General features: G+C 52.3%; 3 protein-coding genes across 3 annotated transcripts; 1 reads left to right on the plus strand and 2 right to left on the minus strand.

The window, feature by feature from the left end:
• Positions 1-559: 559 nt before the first annotated feature.
• On the minus strand, positions 560-1,475 carry COL26b_014297 (uncharacterized protein; the record flags this gene model as incomplete). The annotated part of the gene is given in 2 exon segments (XM_053186872.1): positions 560-924; positions 941-1,475. The coding sequence occupies 2 exon segments, from the start codon at positions 1,473-1,475 to the stop codon at positions 560-562; spliced, it is 900 nt and encodes a 299-aa protein (XP_053029181.1).
• A 1,179-nt stretch (positions 1,476-2,654) lies between these two features.
• Positions 2,655-3,242, plus strand: COL26b_014298 (uncharacterized protein; the record flags this gene model as incomplete). The annotated part of the gene is made up of 1 exon (XM_053186873.1): positions 2,655-3,242. One exon carries the CDS (start codon positions 2,655-2,657, stop codon positions 3,240-3,242), a length of 588 nt encoding a protein of 195 aa, XP_053029182.1.
• Positions 3,243-11,766: 8,524 nt separating this feature from the next.
• COL26b_014299 (uncharacterized protein) lies at positions 11,767-12,215 on the minus strand (the record flags this gene model as incomplete). The annotated part of the gene is made up of 1 exon (XM_053186874.1): positions 11,767-12,215. A coding segment is annotated over one exon (449 nt), but the record flags the coding sequence as incomplete, so codon positions are not given.
• Between the last annotated feature and the right edge of the window lie 7,609 nt (positions 12,216-19,824).

Raw genomic sequence — 19,824 nt, forward strand, 5'->3', positions numbered from 1 at the left:
ACCTGTGACCGGGGTAATGAAACTCTGAGATTCGGTGAACGTACACGTGCGTCTGGGGGTATTTGCTGAAGATGCCCGAGAGGTCCCGAGCATTGAAAAGATCGCCTCGAACTCGTTTCCTATGAGAGCAACCGGGTACTCTTTGGACAGTCCTTCAAAATCTCCTACTTTCTCTGGGTTTAGGCACCGCACGAAAGAGCCCAATTATACGCAATGATGGGGGCTCAAAGCATCGTGATCTTGATGGACCTGGTGATACACGCAGCAGGTCGGTTGCGAGGGAAGATTATCCAGAAGTCAAGAGGATGAAGAGGCATTGCAATCACGTTCGGGACACATATTTGTGATATGGCGAAGCAAGTTACGATACTCCTGGTATTAGGCAAAAGAACAGAAATATGCCAAGAGCGACTTGGAAGCCCAACGCCACAACAAATTTGTGGCAAATTCCATACAAGGACTCCTCAAACCTTCGTTGAAGACGGAAAGCCAAGGTAGAAGCAGTGTAGACGATCAAAGTCTGCTGTTGTGCCCAAGATATCAGAAGCTCGCATCTGTCTCATGAGTCATGGACCACCTTGTTGCAAACCGCCAAGTAGGAGGCGTTCGCCTTCAACAATGTTTGTTGCGCATTCTCCGAGTCGTAGGTGTCCCACGCTTCGTTTTGAATCCTGCGGACTTCTGCGAAGGAGACTTTTTGCCCCGTGGCCACACGCAGATCGAGGGCTTCCAAGACGCACTGCTTGACATAGGCGAGGGTGTCTCGATAGTTGTCCTGGAAGACCACGCTCACGGCACTGGTGACATCCTGGACAAACTCTCCATCCCGGAAGTCTATAGACCCGTGGTAGGCTGTATGAACATTGTCCATGGCAACTTTGAATACCTTGGCTGCCTTGATCCAAATCGAGTCGACCTCGTCCTCTGGGCTTGGGTCAACGTAGAACGATAAGCCTTCTGATGTGACCCGCTGGGCTTGCCATGCAGGTCTTTGGATCGGCATCGAGACTCAGAAGACCGTACTCCAGGCTAAGACGTATTTCGAGCTTGATCTTGAGCCACAACGTAATGCGTTCGCTGTCATTCAACATGGTAACGAAATTCTTTGCGGCGTCCCCCTCTGACATCTCTTGGTTCTCTTCGACCATCTCAGCACAGAAATCGGAGATCTCGGAGTCCAGAAGCTCGTAGGAAAACCAAACAGACTTAGCTTGTGACTGACCAATTGCTTGGTCTAGATGGGCGGCAGCCTTCTCCGGGTTCGATCCTAGAAAGGTGTGCGGCATGTTGAGGAGGAGGCGAGACCTAGCAAGAGCAACATCGTTCCTTGCGGCGAGAAAAGCCGTCTTTCTCGCGGTAGACCACTTCTCCTTCAGAAACCCGTAAATCTTGTCCGGAGATTGCAAGATGGTATTAGCGTGCTTTGGATCAAGGCTGATGCCGGCGAAGGGCGACGCAACAGGGCCGGAGTTCATCTTGAAAGGTCTGGGAAAACGGGCAGCGGGTCGTGGTATGGGGCGTTTCGTGCTTTGTGTGTTCTTGTCCATGATTAGCAGAGATTTCAACCCGAAGGAGACCCAATGTATCTCAGGCACCGAGACGTACGGTTGCAGCTGCATCTGGGTAGGTCAACAGATGAAGTGCGCGGCAGATGGTCGAAAAAAGACCTCTTACGTGGACGGGTGAGATTTGGGATTGAGTGAATATCGTTGGTATCTGGTGGTCGGATTTGCGCACCAAGACTGGAGGCAAAAGTCTGAAGCTTTGGCGAAGATTGCGGGGTTTGGCGATGCTTGCGGGAGACGCTCCGTGGCGGTCGAGAAAGGCGGCGATGATCTGGGGCCCAGGAGATCAGGAAACGCGAGACATAGCTTCCTTTCTGTCGGGTTGCTCTGCCGATTGCAGGATCTCTTCGTGCCGAAATAGCTGGGATGTGTTCATTCGCAGCGTAAATTGGGTCTCGAGTCGACAAAATGGGCGTTCCCCAAAAGGAAGTTTGGCGAAGTACGGAGCGCCTTCCGGGGTGCAATGGATTGGGTTGTGCCACTTCTGCAACAAGCGCCATGTGAATCCACCAGGCGGGGTCGGTGGAGAGTGGCTCAACCCACCGGCGCCGTGGCAGGAGTGCCTTGGAAACCTTAAGGCAACGTCAGTAGATAAGAAAAGGACTGCGAGGCGACGATAAGGTCTTTGTCGGGCGCGCTGGAGGATGCAGCGCAGTGGTGCAGCCTGATTACGTAAGTGGACGGTGCATAATTCCGAGAATCGGTACCTATCCAATCTGTTTGGTCTCCTTTAGCAAGGCAGGAGTCAAGAATACCCAGGCCTTTGTTTGCTGAGTGCAACTTCTCTACTGTCTTAGTTGGACCTTCCTTCTGTCTCTCAGGGCCTCTTCCCCCAGCCCCACCTTCTGACGTCACATCCAGTCACAGCGACCGCCGCGAATCAGGGCGACCACGTACTCAAACGGGCATTCAGTTGAGGAAGGCGCCAACTTCACCCCTGTGTAGCAATGGCAGAGAGCAGCATCGGCCGGACACCATCACATCGCGAGTCAACCTCCACCACATCGCAACAACTTCCATCAACCGCCGCAGGCCTCACACGACCAAGACACTCATCTGCCATCGTCAAATCCACTGCTCAACACTCCAATGGTACGAACCCGCTCTGGGAAGGAGTCCCACCCCGATGACTCCCAAATCCCTCCCATACCACCCGATGAAAACCACCCTTCGAACGAGATCCTCAACCCGCAGCCGCGCCTCGCGATGAAGAAGCAACGGTCCGAGAAAGCCAAGGCCCGGTTCATCGTCGACAATGACGACTTTACCGGTGCAGTTCAACGAATGCATCTGGACAGCACCAAGCCATCGTTGTCCAAAACATTTTCTCCTGAAGAGGTAGCCTCCAGTTCCAAGCCTTCAGAAAAGACACTTCAAGAAGGCCCGGCGGAATCGAAAGGCGATGGTACTGCAGCGACTCCATTGGAAAATATCCCTTCTATGTGGGACGACGTCGGCTACCTTGACCCCGACTTCAAGCCCTCGGCCATGAAGGTCGCCACCCTCCGGAATGTCCTCTGTCGTCACAACATCCACTACAGTTCTGCGGATACCAAAAAGACCTTGGTAGACATCTTTGACAAGGAGATAACGCCCCGGGCAGCTGCCACATTGACGGCCATGGGCAAGATAGCCCCTAGCAGCGATGGAATCGTGGATGTTCATCAGGGTAACTAAGCAAGCACTATTAGTTGGCAGCATCAACGGGTATTGGGTTGAATTACTGTCATGTGTCTGGTTCCCCTTCGTCCATAGGCCTTGTCGTAAAACAGAATCATTTTCGTACCATTCATGCTATCAAAGCGTTTGCTTTTGCTTGTGTCCGATTATGAGGTGTCATCATTCCATTAATCCACAGATTCTTTTCCCAAGTTCCCAGTCAAGCTCCTCATCTTGTCCAGGTCATGCGTGTGACACTTGCCCTACGAGCCGTGTGTGCGGCAATACGGTCGCGGCATTCGACCTTGCCTACGATCTTTGTGATAGGTCCCACACAAAACAGTATTTGCTAACGTCTGCTATTGATTTCAACGGTTGGAATCCCTCATTGTTCCCTCTGGCGTCAGACAACTAGTATGAACATGCCCGCGGAAAGAAGGAAGCCACTTGGATCCCGTGGTCTGCCCAGTTAAAGCGAAGTCCATGACAGCCGCCGCCCCTGCATGCACAACCACGTTTGGTGTTCCTTGAGCCAGCGTCGTCTTTTATCCGACTACCGAGTCTGACGAGGGTGAAAGCTTTCTCGGCCATGTGCTGCTGGGCTGATGGATGAACACATTTGTGGTTACTGCAATAGAGTTTGACAGTCATACCATTCTACAACGATCGTCTTGACGGGGCTCGCCAGGAGTTGAATGCAAGTCAGTATCCTACCGAACGGTGAAAGTCTCAATTTAATCGCGAAAATGCTGAACATGTGTCGTATGATGTTTTTCGGTGACTGCATATGATTTGACTCAGGCAGAGTCAGCGTGGGTTCCCATAACCAACGCAGACTTTGGGAAAGGCTTGCACCCACTGAACTGTCAGACACACCATCTCATCTTGTCGGAGCTGAGATTGTTTAGATGCAGCATATTAGGTCGAGAGGTGTCGCGAAGAAGGGCTTTGTGTAGTCATTGCTGAAACGAGGCCTGTGCACGATATATGTCCTCCCGGCGTTGATGAGGTATGAAGTCTTCATGGCCATGACGGGCAGCGGCCGTTACTTCGAAGCAAAAGGGACAGTGGCAATCTGCGGCAGTGGTAGTCTTGCGCCGGTCGAGACGCAGAAGAACAAGAACGGTTCGGGCTCCGGTCTGATACAGTTGCAGTCCGTTGGACTTGCGGTAACTGTGACAGCATGCTTGCGCGGCAGGTATTGATGTTTGTGATCGGGGTGCTCTGAAGAACCTAGAAGACTTATCCGAATGGAATGAATCAGACATATGGGTCGTGTGCATCTGCGAACGTCGCAAAGATTGACTTGGAAGTGGTAGTACTCTGAGCTCTGGTAAGAAGCCATAAATAGGGACCATGATGGGAACCATGAGGAGAAGCTGAAGGGCTGAAGGAGATGCAAACTGCTTTCCAAGAGATGTACATAGGTGCATAACCAAACGTGGAATTAGCCACTAGGGATTTAACAGACCACACGTGCAGCTCCGAGAGGGCTCAAGTTCAGGTTGAAATCCCTGGCCAATCACCTTTTGCAGGTGTGCCTAAATTAGAACGCATGAATAGCGCAATGAGTCTGGCGTTCGACGACTTCGGTCTCGACATTCCATGTTCTCAAGGAGCATGGGAGTAGACATTTCCACCCCTTGGTACGAGTACAGTATGCCGAGACGAATACCTATATGGCCGAGCCTCTCACAGCCTTTGAACCGAAACAAAAATGAAAGGCGGGCATCATGTCGCACACATTGGATGTTTATCACTCTTCTCCGTCAGAAGCCACACCAAACCTCTGCATCAGAGGGACAAAGGATGTTCCCACGCCTTAGCGGTATCAGTAATAACGTCCTGAAAATATCAATGTTAGACAGCTGTGTCCGTAGACTGAAGTCTTTGTTGCGGTCGCCGTGAGACGTTGTCCCCCCTTTTCAGAGACCATGCGTATTGCTTTGACCAGTGCAAGTCCGGATAAAATTTGCTATGTCGCTCACAAGAAACCAGGCGCAGATCACGCTGGTTTCCGCCGTTCGGCTATGCTGAAATGGCGAGGCGGTCTGTTAGGTGCCCAAGTATCTAGCCGCGACATGTTTAATTTTGGAGCAAACTGTGCCGACTTCAGCCTTTTCAAAGTCAGCATGCTCCCAAAGCTATTCGCAGGCCAGCTTTTCTACTACCGCCATCTCTCTACTGCATGTACACTTGACAGAGTCCAGGCGGGAGGAAATCCGCTGTGACCGGAGAACAGTATGGGAACACGCGCACCACGAGAGACGATGACTTTGAATCCACAAAACAATTGATGAATCCACAAAACAATTGATCAAAAGCCCACCATCTTCTTCCGTTATACTGAATCAGGTCATGTGGACTCCGCCTGCCACTCCTCCGGCGCCCTTCAAGACCGTTTGCAATGCACCAACTCCCCAATAGCGTGCGAAGGGCGTCTACAACTGCAAGCCCGAGATTTCTCACACATTTCTCAAGTTGAATGCTTTCAGCGCTCGGCACCATCTATAGCTGCAGTTGGGATTTGCTGATGCAGTTGGCCATTTAACTTACATGCAGGATCCCATGTCGTCGTCGGAGATGGCGATATCATCGAACCGGGCTACCGAAAAGCCGACAACGCTAGAAGGCAATTAGAACAGCCAACGCCTCTGGACAGAATCTGAATATCACAGAAATCAAATGCCGTCAGCGAAAATCGGCAAGTCAAGGCACTAGCGGTCAGGCTCTACCTATTTGTCGGCCTCGAGATGCTGCACTCGAGGAAGAGACCTGCGGACGTGGGGGACGAACCGCGATCCAAGTTGCGAAGAATCTGCCGATGCTCAAAGCTCAAGAAACATCCGAGATATCTTGAAGGGACATCTACTGCCGCTGATACTCGCCCGTACAGCCTGATATCTTCGGCATCCGCTCACCGATATCATGACGCAGCGCCTGCGGAATGCATACCACCAGCCCCAAGGATGTCTTGGCTCCGGCACATCTCCTTCTAAGGTACTATAGCTGTCCTTTGTCCAACTTTCTCTGTGCTCAGATATCTAATTCGGCTTTCTTCGCAAGGCCGAACGGAAGCGCGACCACGTCTAAGCTTGCTCACACACACGTTCCGACTGCGGCCACGGCCATACCATCGCGAAGCCGGCCGCACAATAATCCCCTCTTTCTCCGTCTTGCATCGAGTCAGATCTGGAATGGCTGCACTCTCGCTCGGTAATTTAAAACCGCTGCTATTTCCGCACCTGTAACGCCAACGCGTGCTATAACAGCATGTTCTGGCTTTGAAGAGGAGCGAGATCCAGCTGCCGTGGACTTTTCGCCGTCATCTTTGAAACCGAGTTCCAAACTTCACTACAAAGACTGCCAAGGTGTGGCGAGACATAATCTCTTGAGATTCTTATCTCTGTTACTTAGGGTTACTTAGGGTTAGGGTTATTGGAACATCTCTCCCTTTGTTTTGGTGATTGGCAGTTTGCCGGGCGGGAAGGAAAATCATTTGAGATGACCAAGATGTCTTTGCCAGAAAAGAAGAGCCAGCAGAAAAACACATCTGCTTTGGCCGATCACTGGGATCAGTCCTTACCACCCAGCGGCGGTTGTGGTTTCGTCAATTCATTTGCGCCTTGAGTGTTTGGTGAGCAGGTTGATTCGGGAGAAGCCTTCTTCCCTTCTAACTTTTCTTCAGGGCTTTTAACGGCCAAATTCGTGGCTGTGACTTGAATAATTAACTCATCCAACTCTGAAACGTCTCGGAAGCCTGAATTCTTGGCGCCGCCCGCAACAATTGCTAGACACTATTATCATAACAGCTCACCTGCTGACACGCTACCAGAACCGTTCTGACTTCGAACGAAATCCCGATGCCCCTGCAGACGCTTGGAGAAAGTGGCCTCTGGTGATGAGTTGGAAATTCCTCCCTAGTGCTCTGATTGACATCAAGCGAGCTCTCTGCCAAGAGCATTTCCAGCATGCGACCACTAGGGCTTTTGCCATGGCATAGCTGACATACTGTGCCTCTTTGCGGCTCCTCGATAGACGGTTATGCTCCTGATCACGCAGCATTCGTTTCCTCCTCAACTCGTCATAGCTCGTCGTCACAGGTGTACTCGTTTATTGGAGAAGAGATAGGTAATACCAGGGGGATAGAAATGAGGGTATTGGTGTTTCTCATGCCATCCACATGTACCTCTACCGCTGTCTTCCACTGGTCGCCGTCGCTCTAAATCTCACATGTTCTTGCATAATTCGCTGCTGATTCCTGTCATCAAACTGACGCAACTAGCGGCTCAGAAACCGATGTAATTATCACCTATGCTGCGTAGCTACCTCAGACAATGTCGAGTTCACAGCTTGGGCTTGCTCCAGCGCAAGTCAATCTGTCAATGAAATCTTCCAAACAGTGCCATTCTCGACCGCGTTCCCACGGTGCCATACGATTTCAGTCCCCGGGACGGCCCATCTGAACAACCCTCAAGGCTTTGCTGACGCAATCGTGCCTATGTTATGGCCCATTTGCCCTCCATATAGACCCATTTCATCTCTTTCTGCAAATCTTGGAACCAGGGCAATCCGGTGGAATATAAAAGTTGCTATTGTAGTGAAGCCCCTGGAGGTTCCACGTCTTGTTATAACAGAAGCATGATATTTAGGTTATTTCCTGTCGACGTAATGGTTATAGAGCAAGGTGCTCAGGCTGACGTCCGGATCATCAAGGCCCAATAGAAAGTTGTGCTGGCGGTCAAGACTGTTAGGTAGCGAGATAGCCTGCGAGTCCACATTGTCAGCGAAGAACCAAATTCAACGAGCGAATTATATCATCACACGGACCTTTGGAAGTTCAAATCAGTCTGAGTAGCTGGATGGAAAAAGAAAATGCGCTCTGCAAGACACCACTTCTAGACCCGACATCAATGCTTCTGTTCGGGTTGCCCGTCAACGGACCTTCCATTCACCTCCCGATCTGGCTTAGCGATGGGCATAGAAACTCCAACTTCATCGAGCTCTCTCGACTCAAATGGGGCTGTAAGATCTGAGATAGAGGAGTTGACGACTGATGGAAGATATGGGGCAAGTCTTTGGACAGGGCTTTGGGACAGAGCAGCCAGCTCAAGACGCCTCTCAATCAGAGCGGGCAACCTTTCTCGAAGAAAGCGCTCCTTGGTCATGTTTGTGTGGGCCTTCACAATCGACCAGTACTTCTTCACAACGCAGACTGGAAGTGCAGACTCCTTGCAGACGACGGCTTGCTGTTGACCGAGCAGCTGAACATTGTATGAGATTGGTAAGCCAGCGGTGAGATGCAGATCAATTCTGAGAGACAGAATATTGCAAGGTGGAGGGTTGTCGGTCGAAATGGCCTATCGCTCTCTAGAGCTGACGTTCTCCGAAAACGTGAAGACGGCTTCCGCGTCAATGATCTGCGCTTCGCGCTCGTGAAGCCAGGCAATTTTGCCGTTAGGGCGAGAAACTCGAAACTTGAAAAATCGACTTCGGGGGCCCAAAGCTTCGTGTCGGATGATCGTCCCAAGAGTTGCGCCTCCGTCGGGCTGCACTGGAAAGTGGCAGTCGCGGTTAGCCCTTGTCAGAAAGTCTCATATCGTTTGCGTGAGACTGAGAACTCACATTGGCGTCTTGGAACTTCTGCTTTGGTCATGGTGTCGGAGTTGTCCGGGGCAAGTGAAAAACTGTATCGCGATGGTCGGGCGGAAGCAGGCAACTTCCGAACAATAGGTTTGGGGTACCCAGATTTTGCCGCGGTCGAGTTACGGGTCGCAATGTGAGTGTGGCTCAAATTCGTTGCCTGTGAGAATTCGCAAGTCGTTTAGTCTCTGACGAGTTGAACTTGAAAGACAAAGACAGAAAAGGAATTTTGCCGCAAGCGAGTGGTACTGTCGTTGGCAATGAAAGGACAGATGGGAGCTCGTAACGTCTCGGAGTCTGTGCAGACAGTAGTCGAGATGTGGATAAGGCGTGAGGTAAGTCTCAGCTCTCAAAGGCGAGAAGGAATTCGACCGGCAAGTGTGCGCGAGTTCAGCTTCAGGAAGTCCGGAATTTGAGAGCCGGACTCCAATGGTTACGCTGGGCTAAATGCGAAAGCGCTATTCTCGGACCGTCCATAATACTCTCCCATCGGCTGCTACGAAAGTTGCCGAGGTCAGCCACGTGGAATGGGCTTCATTGTATTTCCTGGAAGATGACGACGTCCGACATCTTTCTCAGGTCGACCACCAAAAACCTGGCTTAATCATATTTTCAGCTTGCGGAACGTACGCGCGATCCTGATTTTGGCGAGTAAGTCGCCAGTGAATTCGGTGAATAAGCCGATTGTGTGAAGAGATGATGGGGTGAGTGCTATGCATGCAGTACATGACTCTGAAGCCGCCTCGTAGCTGTTCAGTTTCAGGCTATAAGTCTCGAGGCCTCAAATGCGCAGCAACAGCCTTGTATAATGAGACTCGCATACAATGACTCCGTCTGACTTGCGCAACCTTGACGGCTGAGGTGGCCTGTGACATGATGAGCTCCAGCTCCTGTCGATGTGTCCAAGGCCACGCCCTTCCGCATGAGCCCAATCTGTTCGCGAGTGGAGGCTCGCGGAATAGTTAGTTCCACCGGCTTGGTGCTTGCTCATTGCTGAAAAAGCTTTGGCAGACTTGGGAGACACGGCATATTGGATTCATCGCTGGGGATTGGAGTCACATGATACCTACTCAGCTGCGGAAACAGAGACCCACATGACGCTGAAAGGGATTGCGTCTGTAAAAGGAATAAGAACATTTGAAGCTTTATGGAGAGATGTCATATGGGCTATGAGACGCTTTGGTAGTTCTGGCAGTCGCTTAGAATATGATAGAAAGTAGGACTTGATGCTTTCGTCCCTTGCGAGGTGATGGGGTTGAAGAATAGTTCAAAGGAAAAGCTTCATATTTCAGGAAAAACACATTCTTGAGAAAGATTATGAGAAAGACAAAGAAATCCGCTTTGCGATTCATGCTGTTCAAGTCCCGTCCGAAGCAAAGAGCTTTGGTGGCCGTGAGCTCAGCGCGAAGGTATTCGCGTACAATGTCAAGTAGACCGTCACCATTAAGCAAAATAGGACCAAGAAACATCGCTGAGAACAAACAAGCGTGTGCCGATTGAACGATGTCAAGCAGGTGTCTTTCTCACTGAATGCTATAAGCTGTTTGGAAATCAGCGTCTGACGAACTAGACAGCACGAACAAGAGGTTGATGCTACGTATCTATGCTCTGGGTGCTCGTTGGTGCCAAGGGCCTGGAGAATGAGCAGCGCAGGAGCCAACCTGTCTTCCCCTATAGGCTGCCAACCCTCAGGCCTCCATTACCGTCGAATTTGGGCTTCGAGTAGCGCTGTAGTCTGGTTGCTAACCAGAGCCGTGACCTGCCAAATAGCCCGCCGGATGGTTCGTGCTGGCGCGAAAGGGTCCTTTGAAGAGATGAGGGCCCTCACCATTCTTTGGCCCACCAAGAGTACCACCAGAATGCCGGAGAAGACTCCTCCAAACCAATCCTCATGTTCCCTTGGGATTTGGTCCTTTCTGAAGATATCCAAGAATAGGGTCTGTGAGTGAAGAAGGCTCTTGTTAGCAGGCTCTGTTGGCACGCGCAAGGTCGAAAGGCCGGAGCCAAACGCAAACCGTGTGAGCAGCAAAGTCTTGCCGACATTCGATCTGCATCAAAGTGTGTACTCTATGCCATGAGATTGCCATCCCATGGCAAGCGTCAGGCAGCAGCTCGCACTGACGGAGGACGTCCATTGGAGAACGCAGATGAGGAGATGAAGACATGTGAAACCACAAGAACTTGCAGCAGGCTCATATTCGGAAGCGCATCGGCTAAGATGGTCGTAAACAGGGAAACAGAGAATGGAAATCACGAGTACGTCTCTGTTGGAGCGTGTCGTCGGCCGTTGGGGTGCATGTTGACTTCGAAATGCACCGGAGAAAAGACACAGGGCGTGGCGGCGGCAACGCGTCGCGTGAAGGCAAGCTAGAAGCGCATTTCCGTAGACGAGGAACCAAAGACGCTGTTTGCATTTGCACTTGGGAGCATGGTATCAGCGACAAACTTCGGGGAGCAGGCGTGGTCGCTTTTGCATGGACTGGTGACACGATGAAGGACCCAAGTACGGCAGAGGAAAAGAGAAGTTGAGGGGGACGAATGATGGGAAGAGAAGATGGGAAGAGAAAATGGGGAAAAGAACACGGTTTGCCATCGATGGTCTGAGTATAGCTCGCCGAGTTCCAAAAGGCAGGGTGTGTTGTGCACACAACACTGCCCAAAGGCCGGGAATGTTGACAATTTGACAACCGTCCGGACCTGCACTCCACTCTTGCACATAGATCGTCGTAGTCGGTCTCGACCTGGTCAAAATCGGAATCACCGTCCTCCTCCTCATCGGCTGGGTTGCAAGCCTGCGGACACATTGAATTCCGTCGTTCATGCTGCCGACTTGCTGGCATTGAACCTAGGTAGCAATGATGTATTTTTGTCTGCCATTGACAAGGACGACGCGTTGACCTCACCATCCATGGGCAGGCGCCTCCTCGAGCGGAACAAACGCAGAGCTTTTCTTGTTGAAGTCCAAACTCGAGTCCCTGTATTCTTGGAAATTCCCTCCATCTTGCTCTGCCTCCTGTCCATGCTCGTGGTATCCATCCTCCTCCTCGGCGTCAAGAGCATCATTGAATTGGTCTTGCGTGAGCTTTCTGAGGTCCAAAATCCTAGCTTTGACCTTCTCCGAGCCGTTGTACCAACCGCGGATTGTATGGTCTTCGGGATCGTCGCATACGGTCTTCATCTCCGCGTAACTGTCGCCGTTCGCGTTATCAATGTCTCGGTGAAAATCGAGTAAGCCAGGACGGACCGCTTTCGAGATGAGACCACGCACGGTTGGAGTGTTGATGTCGAGAACTACCTGGAGGTCGGGCAAACCATGCGAGGTACCCCGAATCCACACAAAGTCGGGAACTAAAGGGGTCAGCAATAGCCAGCCAAGTTGCAGAACATGTAGCAGACGTCTTGTGTTTGGATAGTACACACCAGTAGCAATTTTGGGAATTCGCTTCGACGACAGGCAGTGGACGCGCAAAGTTACAGATGGATCGAGCCGAGGGATAAATCATGCGTTGGCGATGTGTCCGGGAGAGAACCTGCGGCTGCCAGCGCAACAGGTTCTGTCCTTTGCTGGCGAACCGGATTGGTCTCAAGAAGGGGCGGAGGAACAGTGTTGTGAAACGGGAGGGATGCACCCCAAAGTCGCCAGACTCGTAGGTAGTGTGTCGTTGGGTTGGTGGGGACGTGGAGGGCACCGTGGCGTGGGGTGATGGTGGGGTTTGTCGCCGTGGCTTGCTCCCGGGGTAGTGGTAACTTTGAGCAAAGCTCCCATGCAAGTACACCTGCACTTTTAAATCGCTCCCGCAGTCGGGAACACGTCTACCTTGCAAAAAGCAAATTAAGTCTTGTCATTGATGATCAAGTAGAGGGGCCTGGATTTAGGGGTGGACTTGGAGCGCAGCACGGACAGGCAACCTTTATGACCTGCCTCAGGTACGTGCCCACTAAATTCGATCGGTACCTACCGATTTCTCGGTGTGAGATCGGTAGGTACCAAATGTTTCAGTGGGTGATCCCCTGTAGGGTACGTACTGCGATAGGTCCTTCGAATGGATTAGAGGAGCCGCCGCGATCATGAGAAAATCACAATGCACCTTGCAAGGCCCATTCTTATCAAGCATTGGCATCTAGAATATTTCAGCAAGCGCTTCGTTCTGAGTCATTGAGTGCCATTACTTTCTAACAAAACGTGCGTCCTGCGACTTGCCGGGCCGGCGACGCCGCCGTTTACATCCCTATCGGCTGAGATTGAGTAGGTCTCTCTTGGGAAGAACAGGCAGTGGGCAGCAGAGTGCCCAAGGGCTCGATCGGATGCAACCCTCGCGTGGGACTCGATGAACAAGCGACTGGACCCCCGAGCAACACCGCAGACCGGCCGTGAGGCTCGAAATCCTTCTGCATGGATGGGTTCTCTGCCAGTCACCAGCCAAGCGGCCCGGATGGCGGAAGTCACGATGTGTGGATCAAATTCACTCCTCCGGGTTGCCAGTCCGCGATTCCTACCGCGTTTCATCGATTAGCTGCTCGATTGTCTCAAAGTGGATCGCGATTGCTTCGTCAAGAAGAGGTTGGCCACTTTGTGCGTCACAGGCCGCCCACACGCGTTCTTATGCAGTTCGTTGTTTACCAAGTCTCGGCGCACCCCCCTCGACTGCTGACCATGGTGCTGAATGGCTGCCTCCGGGGGATGCGCCGTCTTCCTGAAATCCGCAAGGAAAATCGACGGACCTTTGAATAACCGTATTGGCCAGGGCCTCGTCGTCAAGGTTGATTAGCTGGGCATCTTGGGTATTGTCCACGTCCATGACCTTCTTGATTGATTTCGCGACATCCTTCCATACCTGCCTTCCATCTACTTCCTTGTAGACATCGTAGAACATTCCTCGAACATTCTGTGTTGCTGACGTGCTGTCAATTGGATTTCGGATGGTTCAACGTCGGTCTCGACCGAGAGATAGCAGTACGAAGGCACGATTTTCCAAAGCGGACCCAATCATGCCGAGCCATTGCGTGGGCAATCATGGCCTCCAATTCATTGGTTTTCGCCGCCAGTGGCCTGGGATTGTAGAGATCGGGCGCGGTTCGAAACAGAAACTACACGGAGAGGTGGACCTTGCGCCTGGCCAGTTGAAGTTGCTGCTGTCTTTTCTCGTTCTCGAGAACCTCGTTGAGCTTGACGCATGCTTCGTCGGCCGAAGGGAACGCTCGCACAGGCACGGAGTTGTAGGAATTTCGATCTTGAAAATCAGCCAGTCGGACGCTGCAACAGGGGCCGTCGGGCGGATGTCGCGTTGTGATTGAATCGATTTCAGGTCGAGGATTCTATCGAGAAGTCGACTTGCCGGATAAATCGCGGTCGATGCTGGACCAAGTTGCCGCAGCCAACCAGCCCTTGCTACCTGTTTGCTGGTTGCCGGGACGCGAAGGGAATCGTGAAGATGTTTGGTGAAATTCTTCTTCGTCCCAACTTGGAAGGAATCTGCCTGCGTTAGGCCCGTGCCTGTGACCGGCTCTTATTGACAGGGCAAGTGCCTGTCTTCCAGAAGGTGAGGGAAGGAAAGAACAGCGGGAACTCCTTCCGTCTGATTTCCGACTCGTTGTCGATGAAGATGCGGAGGACTGAGCAGGTACGTCCAACGGACACCAGGTGTTGCGTCATTCGGTGGGTGCCACGAGGCCCAATAGTTGCAACCGAGAATGGTGGCGAGGACTCTCAAGAGACGCACAAGAACAAAATAATTCGGCTGCATTTCTGATGCTGTGGTCGACTTCATGACAGACTAGGCTTCTTCCGCCAAGTCTGCCTCAAACTTCGCGTCACCAGATCTCTGCATCATCTTCTTCCAACTCCACCAACAGCACTCCGTCGTCGCCACAACCACTATCACCATGCTCGATGGGCTTCATTCCCAAGGTATTATGCCAGAACCGTCGTCAAAGGCCCTGCTTGTAGCAACGGATTTCCGGACTTTCCGAACACTACTAGCCGTCGACGGACGCCATTTCACATCCTCCAAGGCCCCAAATGCTCATGCAAACCCCCAACGTGACTGCACCAAATGGGGCTAAGCGCCATGCCAAACACTTCGTCCTCGTGGCCTCGGGTGGAAGTTGTCTTTGCACCAGGCTGCTGTCACTCTGCCTCCAAAAGCTGTCCAAGAGCTGTTTCGTTCCGTGTCATGAACTCTTCCCCATGAGCTGGCTCTTTGATAGATTCTCTCGGAATCAGTACCCTTCGAGAGTGCCGTTTACTAAGGCGTCTTTTCTTGGAATGGTGCAGCAAAGCATGCTGGAATATTCTTGGCATTCATCTCGCCCTTCTCAGCTCAGTTGTCGTTTCTTCCAATTCGTACATAACTGCCTGCTTGCGCTGGCCCATCGTCAGAGGAAGCCCATGCGATTCACCAAATTGTTTCTATAAATGACGAGTATCGCTTACACATATCGGCCTCAGTCTTTTCCACGGCCGGCTCTACCTCCCGCCCGCTTTGCCGCGCCCAAACAAGACATCCTGATCCCATGCAAGATACTCTGGCGGACTTGAGTCTTCAATGGCATTTCAGCCGGGGTCAGACGTCCCGATATTGATACCGAGGGCTCATGCTTCTGCTTTTGCCATCCATTCGCCAATTGCAATGCCAAAGGATGATGCGGCTCACCAGGTATTTGTCTCTTGAGGATGAGCATTCCTGGGGCTGCGAAAGGGCCCCAAAGCCTGGAGCCTGGCGTAGGATGTGGTTGGATCTGCAGACACGTTGGTGTCTTTCATGACATTGACACTCACTCGAGAGGATACTACGAAGCTAGGCGACGGCTTGCCGATGTCGTTGCTCGGTTCATAGTTCGATACATCTTCAATAGATTGATCATAAGCTTGACTTATGGACACCGAAGGGCGCATAACGCCTCATTTTGATTTCAGAGCAAACCTAGCGATACACTCATTGCGACCTTTGCTTCCTCCTTTCCTCGTATACAAGTGTTGGAGCCTCCAAACTGCTAATTATAAACTTCAACGAACGGTCGTTTCTTCCCTTTCTTCGAAACACCATGCCCCTCATGCTTTGTTAGAGGGAAATGGGCTGTGTGATACTCCTCTGAACCTCCACCTAAGTCTCATTGTCCTCATCCATCTTTCCCTCCTCATTCTCATCCATCTCTCCCTCACCGTCCTCATCCATCTCTCCCTCACCGTCCTCATCCACCTCTCCCTCACCGTCCTCATCCACCTCTCCCTCACCGTCCTCATCCCCCTCTCCCTCGCTCTTTTTCTGTTCCAACCCACAGCCTTTTACTAAACGATGTCTCTGCGGCGTTTGTAAGCTAGGTCCCTTCTCGGCAAGCAGCGGGGACAAGGGGGAACGTTTCGTACCTTCAGAGCATCTTTCCGAGAAAACTGCTTATCGCAGCTTTCACATGGGAACGGTTTGACTGCTAGGTGCAATCTCTTATGCCGGGTTAGATCGTGCTTTCTTTTGAAGGCTGCATTGCAATGGGGACAAACGAAAGGGCGTGGTGGTGGAGGTATGGCTTGGGTATTTTGCGAAGATGTATTGTAATAGTAAGGATGACCCAAGCCGGCATTTGGAATATTGGTCGGAAACTGGGGTGCAAACCGGGGTGGAAACTGGGGTGAGAACTGGGGCGAAAAATGGGGCGAAAACTGGGTTTGAAGCTGGGTTTGAAGCTGGGTCGGAATAATGGTCGGAGGATGGGTCGGGACCACGGTTGACGGTACCTGAGATGGGCCGATGTTCTGGCTGGAGTTCCACGGTCCTGCTGGAGCGGGAACTGGCGCGGCTGACGCCTGGGGTTGCGCAGCCGTGTGAGTGTATCTTTGACCCTGTGGTGAAGAGATGCCACCATAGTCGGGTAGAGACGCCTCGGGCTGCCCAGCCGTACGAGTATTGGGATGAGCCTGCGGCAAAGACGTGCTCCCATAGCTGAGATTGTCGTTATTCGAGGTTCGGAACGTCTGTTGAGGATGGCTGAGCGACAGAGATGTCCTATTTCCCTGCGGATATTCATCCTGAAAACTCAAATGACTGCTCCCATGAGAAGGGGCTGGAGACCCTCCTCCAAGCCCTTCAGCGATCTCTGGAAACAAGGTACCGGTGGAGGACGATGAGAATGATTGTTGCCGTTGCCTTTGCCTATACGTCCTCACGTTATGGCGATGCGGACCTTGCCGAGGCGTCCGGGGCATGTCCCAGTCGGCTGTGGCTGGTGGTTGCACAGGCGAATGGCCATTCCCATTAGAGGGTGTTGATGGCTGCTGCGGCCGACCGAGTGATGCAGACCCTGTCCCCCACTAGGGATGAGGCGTCGTGGACATGTCCCAGTTGGCCGTGGGTGGTCGCTGCATAAGCGTCTGATTGCGACTCGCAAGGTGAGGAGTATCACTGGCGAGGGACAAGGTTGGCGGCGCGGTGGCATTTGGAGACGAACGGGAGCGCTTTGGGGGAGAGGACCCATTGCCACTGCCTTCTGACTTGTGTTGCTTTCTGAGAATCTTCGTCATGTTTGTGTGTGGTTGACAATTACCGCTGCCCGATTTTGTGATGAATTGTGAGATGCTAAGTAATGGAAGAGCATTCAACGCCTGGAAAGATTTTGACAACTTATACCGGAGTGCGACGCTCCGAAGGTGATGGGTGAAGGTTCGTCTGAGATTGACCTGGAAGGTTCTTGAGACATGCCCCAGCCTGTCGCTGCGTCTTGTCCTTGCAAATGGCCTCATACCTCAAGGCGTGTGACATGGTCGCCTTGCACCCTGTCTACGCAAAAAATGAGAGAGGAAGAAAAGGGAGGCCATTCGTGTCGCTGCTGCGATAATTCCGAGAATGACAGGGTGTGGCAAGCTTTCGCCGTTCCTTGGGTGCCAGTCCGTCAAGGTGAAACCTTGATTGGTCGCAGGATCCCTAAAAGGTGGCACGTATTGGATTGCGCGTTCGGTGAGTAATTACAGCAGTCAACAAGGTGTGGCTGCAGGTGGTATCCTGCTAAGGTATACCAAAGTAGCAAGGTAGGAGGGAAATGAGAGATGGCGAATATGACGCCTTCGCGGGCCGGCCCGACCCGCGCTCGCAGTGGTGGCTGGAGGCTCAGACCGACTCGTCCGGGCACATGCATCCACCTTGTCCGAGCTGAGCACGGCCTTTGCCCCGGCTGGTATGGCTTCGGATGGCACACCTTGGGTCCCTAGGGGGTTGAGCCGGTTCGGGCCAGGCTGCATGGTGCAGGCGGCGCACGAAGGCTGGAAAGGTACTCTGGATGGAGGTGTCGGTGGAATGTGACTGTGACAGCGCATGCGCAGTGACAGCGGGAGGCACCTTTGCGTCTCCTATCTGTCAGCGGGGAGTCAATCAGAGGTCGTGGTGTGGGATCCCGGTGTGGGTAGCTGACTTTCAGCTACCCACTGTCCTCTGGGTAGCGGGGTGTTCGCTACCCACAGGGGATGCGCCACTGGGAGCAGGCAGGGGACCCCGATGAATGGTCACTCTTCCGCAAGCCCGTGACCGGTGGTGCAACAAACGAGTGCTTGACCTGCTACGTGCACAGCATCTCCACGTTCGATCTGGAGACGTCTCCAAATCCAAGAAAAGATTCCCGACGGCGCACAACCCCCAGAGAGGATCGAGAGCGCAAGGCAACGACTGAATCGGTCGTCTGGCAGTGACTGAGTCTGGCATGGGATGGATGGCAGTAATTCCACCTGCCAAAGTCCCCACAGGTACCTTACAGGGGACGGTCCACTGGAGCAAGTTGGTACCTACCGATTCCACACCGGAAGATCGGTAGGTATCGATGCTGGCCCACTGAGGAGTAGGGACACGACAAAGACAACGGAATGTCGAAAACAACCTCTTTGGGTTGCTGTCATTCTTGAGCACCCAGATTCCTTTGCAGAACACTGGAGTCCGTAGCATTTCTTTTGACAAGAAGGATCACTTTCGAAACAACGTAAGGTCACAATCAGCTTAATCCAGTTGACACAATGGTGTCCAGGGTCCTGAAGACTCGACCTGCATCAGCGAAGATGGTGAAAGGGGGGAATTTCTGCTCGTCTGAAGGTCATTCTAGAGATACTCGATTGCATGTTCGGCGGACTCGTCTGACAGTCCAGGTCTCGCAAAGGTTACGTATAATATGACAATCGACGCTCAGATTCTGCTACCTTCTTTCACCATATTTCTTCACTCCCCAAGTAACCTCACGAATGCCTCAGGACTATCGTAACATATGGACGCGCAAACAGTGTATTGGAAGCTGGAACTACTAGACATGGTGTGCCATGAAGCAGAGGTATGGTCCCCAAACGGTGATGTGTCGCAGGACCGGCCGATCTCGAGACCCCTGCGACGAAGAGATGGGAAGTACGGAGTTCGCCAGCATGCCGTCGCCTACTTGTACGAGCAGATAAGGTCTCGGCCGATTGAGGTTCGACAAATGATACAAGTCGACTTGGTTTCCATGTGGAGTTCGTCGAAGCATACTTTGCACGCGACATGGCCTGCTCGCGAGAGAGTCAGCTTGGTCCATCGAAGGCAATCATGACCAACTCTCCTTACCACAAGTGAACACCACCATCTCGTTGCCGGCGCCTGAGCTCAAGCAAATGGGACACGGCTCGAAGAAAACCCTTAGAATGTGTTGGCTCGTGTCGCAGCAGCGGCCGGAGACCGATACGCAGGCTTCGCAAGCTTTCTTGAAATGGCGTATTAGTAAAGCCAACGAAGCAGTGTGAGGAAAACGTACATGCTTGCAGTCGGCAAACAGATACCGGAACTGGGGGTCATCGCACTTGCAGCATCGGGAGCTGAGTGTTACGGTCAGCTATCCGACAGTAGGGTCTGCTAACAGAAGTTGGGGATTGACGTTAAAACAGTACACTGGGGTCGTGGTCGTAGGTCGTAGGCTGTAGTAGATCAAGTCTTCAGAGGCTAAGGTGATCAGTCTTAGA

This window comes from Colletotrichum chrysophilum (assembly GCF_026319265.1).
Source record: "Colletotrichum chrysophilum strain AFK26 chromosome Unknown scaffold_331, whole genome shotgun sequence".
Classification (NCBI taxonomy): Eukaryota; Fungi; Ascomycota; class Sordariomycetes; order Glomerellales; family Glomerellaceae; genus Colletotrichum; species Colletotrichum chrysophilum.